The sequence below is a fragment of the Gadus morhua genome, chromosome 14, assembly GCF_902167405.1.
Source record: "Gadus morhua chromosome 14, gadMor3.0, whole genome shotgun sequence".
NCBI lineage: Eukaryota > Metazoa > Chordata > Actinopteri > Gadiformes > Gadidae > Gadus > Gadus morhua.
Genome location: NC_044061.1, coordinates 11,812,557 through 11,823,329, shown reverse-complemented (window position 1 = coordinate 11,823,329; position 10,773 = coordinate 11,812,557). Strand labels below are relative to the sequence as shown.

General features: G+C 43.8%; 1 protein-coding gene across 3 annotated transcripts in view; it reads right to left on the bottom strand.

Moving 5' to 3' along the window:
• Window positions 1–634: 634 nt before the first annotated feature.
• Window positions 635–10,773, bottom strand: part of dennd2b (DENN domain containing 2B) — a 42,274-nt gene continuing 32,135 nt past the window's right edge. For all 3 annotated transcript variants that reach the window (XM_030376771.1, XM_030376770.1, XM_030376772.1), the window contains exons 15-20: window positions 5,249–5,426; window positions 3,815–3,856; window positions 3,583–3,694; window positions 2,772–3,014; window positions 1,474–1,560; window positions 635–1,120 (exon numbers count right to left, since the gene is read on the bottom strand). In XM_030376771.1, the coding sequence (XP_030232631.1) occupies window positions 1,086–1,120; window positions 1,474–1,560; window positions 2,772–3,014; window positions 3,583–3,694; window positions 3,815–3,856; window positions 5,249–5,426 (697 nt within the window). In that variant the 3' untranslated portion in view covers window positions 635–1,085. The remainder of the gene's footprint in view (window positions 1,121–1,473; window positions 1,561–2,771; window positions 3,015–3,582; window positions 3,695–3,814; window positions 3,857–5,248; window positions 5,427–10,773) is intronic.

The following is a 10,773-nucleotide window of genomic DNA, read 5'->3' as shown; positions in this document are numbered from 1 at the left end:
AAGCAGAAGAACCTTGACAGCCACAATGGCAAACTTCGCTGTCAGAAGCGCCAATCACAGCACGGCGTTGTGATGTGCAAGGACATAATTAGGTTAGAGACAGCATGGTGTCTATTTGGTGCTAGACTACTAGGCCTTCTGGGAAACCACCAAATTCTAACAGCGAATAGATTGCGGGGAAGCTGTCATTATAGATGTCAGATGGGAGAGTGATGCTATTTGGCAGGGAATGTAGGCTATGTGGCATGATCATGACAGTAGGCTACTATACAAATAAATAAATGTTCAACAAATATTGCCAACAATAGTCTAAACATTATGTGTTTTGTAGGAACAGATTTATGTCATAGTTGATGCTTTCTATCAACCATATCAAGATCGATTATTGTCGATTATTGTCTATAAGACCTGGAGAGAGGAAAATAACTGTACAGCCAAGAATGCCACCAACACAATTAAACACATAAAAAAAAGATCTTATCCAAAGGGCTTTAGTGAGGTATTAATGGACTTTGGATTAATTTCAGTGAACGAAAAACAACGGTTGAATAAAGGATGAGGTATACACATTTGTTCTTTATATTTTGAAGCACAATCATTGGGAATTGTAGTTCAATAACTTGACGAAAACATGAAAGAAGTATTTCATGTGTTTACTTTTTTTGTAGAAAAGACCAAACATTTAAACATTTACAACCATTTTCTTCCTTCCGTTAATGCCTGTACAAATCATTAGAGACAAATAGGGTTTATTTTCCAACTTTAACCATTGGACAACAACAATGACTTTAGCCTATGGGAGTTTCCACAACACTCAAACAAGCATACCTGGACATCAGTGGTTACATCATCAATGTTCACTTGCTCTGTACCAACTAAAGTTCGCTCCTCTTATTAGGTACCATACACTCCAAAATACATCCACATTGGAAATAAGCACTGGCAGTTTACAATGATATATATATACAGTATAAAATACTATTATTCACGAATATGCTGCACAAGATAGAAAATATTATCATGATACAAGGTTTTCAAATGGGAAACCTATCTGAGTGAATAGTTTACAGTAGAACGACGACTCCTCAGTTCTTTTTGTGAAGAAACTTCATTTTATTTCCTGAAAAGTAGGCCAAAATAGACGGACATCACCATCATGAAATACAACACAAGGGTTAGGGTACTTCATTTATGCATTGCATTACACAGTATTGTTAATTCCTATTAAAATAAGCGCACAATGGGTCACTTGGGCTTTAGAATAATTACTAAACAATAATCATCTTAAAATGAGAAAAAGACAAAGGGAAATTAAGAACCATATTGACAACCTGTCGAAACAGATTAAATTGAAATGTTGATACTGTATGAGGATGGGGCTTTAATGTAGTATGAAGGCAGCATTGAATGGATTTTGTTAAAGTTCATAAGGAAGCAGAAATGAATATGGATGGATAGCATGCCAGAACTCACCCAGGCCTTTGAGGAACTTGTTGACTCCACTCTGTTCAGTGTCAGGCAGCTCTTCCAGGTATTGGTCCACCCGTTGTTCAAAGAGCCCTGGCAAGGCCATAAAACAATTCAAAACACGTCATGTCAAGGTAGTTTCAGACAAGGTGCGTAAGACTTGAATATGTCTGCAATGCTAAATGAAAAATTGGAAAGATCATCACTTCCTGGGAACAGATTATTGCCAAAGCAGCTAGTGTATGTTTCATGTTTACTTGAACTACATAACTACATAAACGTAGGCCTTAGTGCCTAAGTGCATACATCTTTCTATCATATGGCCACTAGATGGCAGCAGTAGAGAACGTACTGCAAAAATGAGCCGTCTGGGCGTCTTTCGTAATTTAGGCATTTATTCATTTGAGCCAACTTTTGTGTTATTTTACAATCCATTTGGGTCAGTTCATCAGTAATGGGAACTCTCCACTCTGCCTATCCCATGCATCATTCCTCTAATGTGTTTGCACAGCCATCAGCATCACATTGATCTATTGTATATACGTATAGTAGACGTGCAATTGATTGCAACACAATACAACGAGAAAAAAAGGCATATCAAAGCATGTTGTTGTATAAATATAACTGTGTCTGTGTATGGAATATGCATTTAGTTTCCGCAATGAAATCTGGGAAGCCAATCACTTTAATACAACTTGTAATTCATATACAGTAATTCAATTCATTATTATTTCAATAATAACTCTTGATACTATCAACTATCAGCACTATAAAAATACCATGCATGAAACTCACTTAAAGATTAAAGTGAGTCAATTGTATTTGGGCAGCCCCAGTTAATGCATGTGTCGGTAAGTATAAAGCAAATAGACAAAAACATTATTTAAGGCCAGATACCAACGGGATGGGCCCTCCTACTACCAGGATTCATTGGCAGCAGCCTGATAATATCATCATCATTATCATCATTATTTGATGCCTCCAAGTGGACCAACTGTGCCACGGAAAGAACGAACAAATGTTGAATGGGTCCCGGGCGCTCTCAGCATTGTGATTCTAGTTGCCATTCCCTCTCTTACCTGACCTACTTTGTGATGTCAAGCTCAAGTGTACGTGTGGGTCTGCGCTTGCATGTTACATCAATAAAACGAGTCACCAACCTGCAAGCTGTTCTTTAAGTGTCAAACCCCCCCCCCCACACACACACACACACACACGTACACACACCCACACCCTCACACACACACGACCACACACACACACACACTCATGAACGCTGGGCTTCAGTCTTCCGGCCTTTTTACCTTTCGCCCGGCATTTCCTCCGCTCGCGGTCCTGAATGAAGCCCGCAAACATCTGGGACTCCATGAAGACGCCCAGGAAGCGGCGGATGCTCTTGGAGGCCACTGACTTGCGGAAGGCCTCGCGCTGGAAGACGCGCTCCCCTCCGCGTTCGCCCTGCGTCAGGAAGAGAGAGTAGTGGCCCATGGCCTCCAGGAAGAAGCGGATGAAGGCCTCTGACACCAGGCTGTTCAGGGAGTTCACCTCTGTGGAGGAGAAGAAGGGCATTCCTGAGAGGCCTTACATCAAATCCATTGTATTCATCGCACATGTCATGCCCAAGGTCAAGAGAAGTGTCTGGATTCTACAACCCTTTTTGAGTTATACAAATGTCAGTGTCCAACAAGCAGCATACAATGCACTCTCACACTCACAAACATTTAACACATGATTTAACAATACAAACCCCTGTCCAGTAAAACACATGCGTCCTTATACATACATAAACACACACCCAAACACACACACACACACACACACACACACACACACACACACACACACACACACACACACACACACACACACACACACACACACACACACACACACAAAAGCCTGCGATAATTGGAGAGTCTAGAGATTACTTTTAAAAGAGGACACATCTGGCAGATCTCAAAACCTTACTATATTGTTTTGGCTAGGATTATGTGTGCGTAATGAGTAAAGGGTATTCACAAAGGGGAAAGGCTGTTCCCGGTCGGTTATCAGTGTGGATAAGTTGCCGTGTCCCCTGTGTTTTTAAGGGGGAAATGATCTGTCGCCCTTAGTCACCTTCGTCTGAATCACTGTCAGAGTCGAGGTTGATGATGTCGTTTCTCTGCTCGAGGGCTTGCTCGAGGGCTGACTGTAGTTTCCGTGGCAACAGGGAGGCCTCGTCATCCATCTGTATACAACCAGTAACAGTGCATTGCAACAAGGGTAAACAACAATGTTGGGGGGAAAGCGGAATTTGTGGGCTAAAGCTAGCAGTAAAAGCCTCACAGAATGACGTGCTAGCACAAACCTGACGGATGAAGCGGTCTGTTCCCAGGTCAACCATCAAAGCCTGTATGAAGGAAAAAAACAGGAAATGAAACCCTTTCAGACACTGTGTGCGCATCTTCATATACTATGCATGGGAACCTCCTTCCCCTCTCTCAAATCTTTCTTAAATGATGTCCTAATATCAAATTGCTACCATTCAACACAATCTGATAGCTCAGAATACTTTTGAGTAAATGAGTGCTCTGGAATATGAAGTGATTCAGTTCTAATAGGATTGCTAATATCTGAGTAGCATGCTCTTAACAGCAAAACAGGATTTTCTGCCAGGACTATTAGAGAAACTGTTTAGATGTGCCAACACAAAACAGTAGCTGGTGTTATCCTGCCAATCCCTGTGCAGCATCTGCCCTGCATAGTTGCTAAACAATAACGTGTGTGAGTGTGTGTGTATATGTGTTTGTGTGAGTGTGTGTGTGTGTGTGTGTGTGTGTGTGTGTGTGTGTGTGTCTGTGTCTGTGTCTGTGTGTGCTTGTGTTTGTGTGTGAATTTTTGTGCGTGCGTATATGTGTGTGTATGCGTGAGTTAGCGTGGTGTGTGTGTGTAAGTGTGTTTGGATGTTTGCATGCGTGTGCGTTTTAGTATGCGTGTTCCGCGCTCACATGCATGTGTATGTGATTGCATTGCTTTCTTCACAATCAGCAACACTACACAGGGTCTGCCAACCACACTGCTGCAGAGACACAGTCATTGATTGTGTTTGTGTATATCAAACAGAGATTGTTACTCTGTTTGAGAATAACTTTGAAAGGAAATAATAAAATAAAAATAAAATAAAAAAAATAATCGAATACTTGGGGGAAACAATTAAGCAATGACTTGTCAAGACTTGTTAGACGTTGTCGATGAGAAAAATGCAAATTAAGACCGTTAAAAGGGAGAGCATGCAAGGGAGGGAGGGAGAGAGAGAGAGAGAGAGAGAGAGAGAGAGAGAGAGAGAGAGAGAGAGAGAGAGAGAGAGAGAGAGAGAGAGAGAGAGAGAGAGAGAGAGAGAGAGAGAGAGAGAGAGAGAGAGAGAGAGAGAGAGAGAGTGAGAGAGAGAGAGAGAGTGAGTGAGTGAGTGAGTGAGTGAGTGAGTGAGTGAGTGAGTGAGTGAGTGAGTGAGTGAGTGAGTGAGTGAGTGAGTGAGTGAGTGAGTGAGTGAGTGAGTGAGAGAGTGAGTGAGAGAGAGAGAGAGAGAGAGAGAGAGAGAGAGAGAGAGAGAGAGAGAGAGAGAGAGAGAGAGAGAGAGAGAGAGAGAGAGAGAGAGAGAGAGAGAGAGTGAGTGAGTGAGTGAGTGAGTGAGTGAGTGAGTGAGTGAGTGAGTGAGTGAGTGAGAGAGAGAGAGAGAGAGAGAGAGAGAGAGAGAGAGATAGATAGATAGAAATAAAGAGGGCCAGACAATGCGCAAGCCCACCTCTTCCACGGGCAGATCTTTGAGTCTGGGCAGCGAGCTGGATAGCAAGCCCACCAGGAAGGGGGTGGGGCAGCAGACGATGTCGAGCATGGACGCCGGCAGCACGGGGATGAAGGTGTGCTGCCAGGAGAAGGGGTAGAGCAAGGCCACCACCGCATGGATGCAGCTGGACAGAGTGCTGCAGAACGACAGACAGACGGACGGAACATGTCAATATTACCCTGGTCATTGGACCACCTGCTGGCCTGCACCAGCCACGCCAGATACACGGAACAACAGCCCAGAAGTTTTGCATTGATAAGGACAAAAAAAAAGAAAAAAAAAAAAGAAACGTTTGACCTGACTGGTAGGGGGGTGGTTGGTGTGTGTTGGAAAAAAATGAAAAGTCCCCAAATTTCTCTCATATTTCCAGCTCAGAGTGGTTATATAACTATTAATACCCCGGACTAGGCATAGTCACAAAAAAAAGTGCAGACAGAGCACATTTCCATTACGCCGTTGCCTCAGTGTCATAGTCCAAGTGAAATATCTGCTCTATCCCCTCTGCCTTGAAACAATTACTTTGGTGTATACACAGGATGAGACAGCACAGCTATGTACCTTGGCCACCACACTTTGTTCCCTGCAACTCCTCTTAAGGAAGCGCACAGGGAACAGGGCTGCGTTTGATCACAGGCTGCTCCTCCACTTTGTGAAACACAATAAAGAGCAGGAAGAGAACGCTCCAGCTTCCCTTACGCCACTCGACACTTAAGAGAAAAGGTTGAGCCGTGGCCACGATTCAACTCCTAATCTTTCACTCTGTCTGTCCCGTTTGAGGTGTTACGCAATTGAATGCGACGAACATAGCAGAGCCCTGACAAGACAGTGTTTTACGCTCTTTCCAAGACGTTGGACATTGAGGTACAACGCCGATTGCGGATGATGCCTGCAGACTGAGGCTCGTCTTCCCCCTTCTGGACGCCTTGTCGATGCATGCAAACAAAGCAGCGGTCCCGCTGAACTTGGGACAGCTGTGGCGTAACACAAAGATCACAAATAGCAGCCAGTCTTTCTCACGGCCCTCGGCTTGTTGACAGTGTCAGACCCTCCTCCCCTTGTTGTTCCAACACACTGTACAGTCCATGTACACAGACACAGAGGGAAAATAAACGATGGTCCAATCACACACACACAAACACAGACCCACACACAAACACACGCACACACACAGAATCCGAATGGATTATGGCCAAAACTGGGGATCAGACATGGTATGCAAAGCCATAAAGTCGCAATAAGATGTATTCCATCGGGTTGCTGTGATTAGCTTCAGACAGTACATCCAAGCAAACACGCACTTCACTCCTCTTTTGTGCATGAACTCCTCACATCAGTTCACTGCTTTAACTTTCGACGATTTTACCTCATACAGTGATGTATCATAAACAAAATTTACTTATCTATGCCCTACAAAAATCGTTTTCCCCAAAGATGGACTTTCATCTCTAGGTTACGCACCATACGCTTTGCATGTGATTCAATTCACAAATACTCCCTGTCTGTTGCTTCGCCAACGTGAAATATAATTGCCTGCCGGTCGTAATAATCACGAGTCGTCTGTCTTGCTTTTTTCATCCACTTCTTCCGTCAAGGAAGACCATCCCGTTTCCATGGGCCTGAGGAGAGCTTTATAACTCCTAGCAGATCCTGTCTCCTGGGCTTTGCGTGTTCCAACATGGAGCGATGGGGCATGGCTTTCAGAACCCTAGCCACAGGCTACACACCGCTACACACACACACACACACACACACACACACACACACACACACACACACACACACACACACACACACACACACACACACACACACACACACACACACACACACACACACACACACACACCCATACCAAGAGGATCACTTACACTCTTCCCTCGGGCACACACTCCTGGGAAAAGTTGAATTTGCAATGAAAACACCCTAACGCTGCACTATGCTGAGTCTGGAAAGTCTTGGACGGTAAGAGAAAAAACTGAAAAGATCACCATCTCTGATTCGTAAACATCATTTCTGGTAGGCAAGTGGATGTCTTGGCGTAATGTCAATGGACATCATTTATAAGAAAAATAATAAGTTCAGTGGTCTACAAGTGCGGTCTTCAGTGGGACAATGCATTCACATTTGCAGTTTCGAAGGGCCAACTATTTGTTGAAATTGGAGCGGCACTTAAAGCCAAAGACATTACCAATGGATAGTTTGATGTGCGTCAATGTTCAGTATGTGTGGTGGCCAAATTGGCAGGTTGTACAGGAGGACCTGCCATGGTGGGATCTGAGTCTTCTCTGGCTAGGGAGGAAGGCAGTGGCGGACAGTGATGCAGACCAGGGATGATCGTACCAAATGGAAGAGACTGCAGCATGCGTCAGGGAGCTGCATTCCTTCACTCACCATCCTTGCATGAATCAATTTCAAAGTAAAAAGGCCCCTGGACAGCACAGTGAGCCTGTTGCAAAGCACTTGATCTATCGACGTCGAAACACACCTTCATACATAAACAGTGCCGAGCAATCATTGTTGGACATGGCCGGCAGTGGGCTTAAGGCCCATGAGGCCTGCAGAGAGACACTGGGATTAGCTACATACTTTAGTATTTTTGAAAAGAATATCCATGTTCCCAAATGGTTTGCCTTTACTTCCTGCGTTGACTAGAAAATTCTTGGCCCTACATTTTAAACACATTCAACAGTTGCAAATCAGGTAATTTCCGCAAGGGAATATTGTGAGTGCGTGCGTGCGTGCGTGCGCGCGTGCGCGCGCGCGTGCGTGCGTGCGTGCGTGCGTGCGTGCGTGCGTGTGTGTGTGTGTGTGTGTGTGTCTGTGTGTGTAAATGCTTGGGTTCAACACAGTGATACTAATGTAAAAAACAGCTGGTAGAGGTTACTGGCTAAATTGACTAAACTTTTGGTTCAAACATCGGAATGTCTCTGCCCCGTTTCACCACATCACGAGATATAAGATACAAAACATCAGTTACCTCATAAAACTCGAAAAAAAATCGTTCTGGCACCATGCCAAACACTGCACAGCAGGAGAGGGTTTGAGTACAGTGATGATCTTAATCACTTAATTGTATCTCACTTCTTAATTTGAGTCGCACGAACTGCAGCTTGCTCTACCTGACTCACTAACAATAACAGCAGCAAGAACCATTACCTCAGGTACGAACTTGCATAACATCAATGGTGCTGCACACTCATTCTATATGACGACCTTTGATCGCTCACTTGGATCGTCTTTATTGCACATGCTGTCTGATGCTGATGCTGGCCCGGGCGAACACACGTACGGTGAGAGGAAGAAATGGATGTTGGCCTATATGCAGAAACTCAAGGGGAACTATGCGCCGCTGTAGTTCAGCGGCGCATAGGGGGGGCCCACTATGCGCCCCCCCCCCCCCCCTCCTCCACAGTCCTTCCACGCAACAATCCTGTTCCCTCTCTCTGTGTTTGGTGAAAGAGGAGGACAAATGGATGTTTGACTGGGAGCAAACTCCATGTTCTGCTTTCTGTAGAATATACAGAATATATCTGGTCAGAATATACACTCTGCAGAGCTGCAGCTACGCAACTGAACACAGAACTCTTTCATTTGTGGCACCAGCAACATGCAAAGCAGCGCCCTTAACAACTGCTTAATGTCTGGAAAGTTGGGGACTTGTGTTGTGTGGTTCCATAACAATGGAACCACACAACCAGGGAAAGTCATTGAGGACTAAACGCTATGCTGTTGTGCATGCATCAAGACAACACACAGACAAACAGAAAAATAGATGGGCACACGCGATGTGGTAGCCATACTCTCTCACGACCAACATGGTTAACTCTGGTAACGTAACATCATTGGATAAATGATAACTCCATACAGGAAGCAAAGGAGGCAGGACAATGTCGTGGCTAGGGTCCTCAACAGTCTAACCTGTAGGCTATCCTTAACGCAAGAAGCCCTAAACCCTATAATAATAATAATAATAATAATAATAATACATTTATCTAGCGCTTTTCTTGGCACTCAAAGACGCTCATTAATGAAATGTATCTGAATATATTGACTGTATGTCCGCTAAATGACTCAATAGTGATAGCAAGTACAAAAGATTTGGAAATTGACTTAAACAATTCCATATCGACCTGGTTGATGATGAATTTATGTGATTGGGTGTGTTTACATAGTATAGAACTGTTTAAGGACGAACCATCACATATGTCTTTATATTTATGAGAGAAGATACGGTATTTAGTGACATGGATAAAATAAGATTGTTGATGTAAAAAATCCTTTACTGCCTTGAACTATTCAAGCATCTCCAAACCCAAACACCTTAAATAAAATATACTGTAGCGCAAATAGAATACAGAGCAAACTGAGAACCACAAAAACATTGCCTAACATGGCTTGAAGTTTATTTATTTATTTTTCTTTGACTCTCGGATCTGTTTCCTGCTGGGTATACATTTTAAGAGACAGAAGAAAGATAAATGACGTTGGGCTTCTAGCTATTTTAGGATTGGATTATATAGTGTTCCAGAACGGTCCTCTTTATCAGAGAGCTTAAATACGCTGCCTACCACTGTTTACAACGGAATCTAAGGTCTGCATCACGTTTGTTCAGAATAAGATCTGCAGAGGCATTGCGGTTTTGGTGAGCTCAGTGGGAGAGCCTTAGCATTACGTCAGTAAACAGAAAAATAAAGAGGCAGATCCGAATATTAACCACACAAGTGAATGTTTCACGGGAAATGAAAACCACAGGGTGTGTTCAAATCAACCATCATTAAAAAATGGTCCCGAAAAGACACAACGCCTCTTTGCTTCTGAAATTCAGACAACAATGTCTGTATATCACATAATCCTTGCCAGACCTCAAGATAATGTTTTAAATCTAATTCTACAGATTTTTTACTACAGTCTATTCTGTGGTCCCCTCAAAAAAGCCCACGCCAACATCGCGAACATCGAGAAAACCAGGTCAACAGGTTCAATTCCCGCACCAAACTGCCATAACTGTAACACTTCAGAACTGGAAAGCGATCAACTATTTAGAGCGGGACAGATGCCCAAGACTTGTGTCTCAAGCAAGCCAGGGGACAGAGGGGACGACTGTGCACAGGGAGTGAATGTGGCTCCATTAGTCACATTGTGACAGTCACAGATCACAGGGGGCAGAGCTTGGACACACAGGATGTGCATTCCTTCTCCCCTCAGTCACTGCCCCCACGGTTGATGTTTGTTTAAACCGTCTTCCTGATATGTAAAAAGATTAGCTGCCCCATCCCAGGGAGATGAAAAACTCTTCCCCAGCAACAAAGCCATTCCCAATGTCCCAAGAGGAAGAACACCTTTCTGCGGAGTTTCACTGAAATAAATGTGAGGAAGGGACCTTCCTCTGACCAGGTCCATGGGATCCGCCTCTTGTTGTTTGAGAGTGATTCTCAAGCGAGGTCACGACCCTGTTAAATCATTAGGATCTTCAACACTGGCAT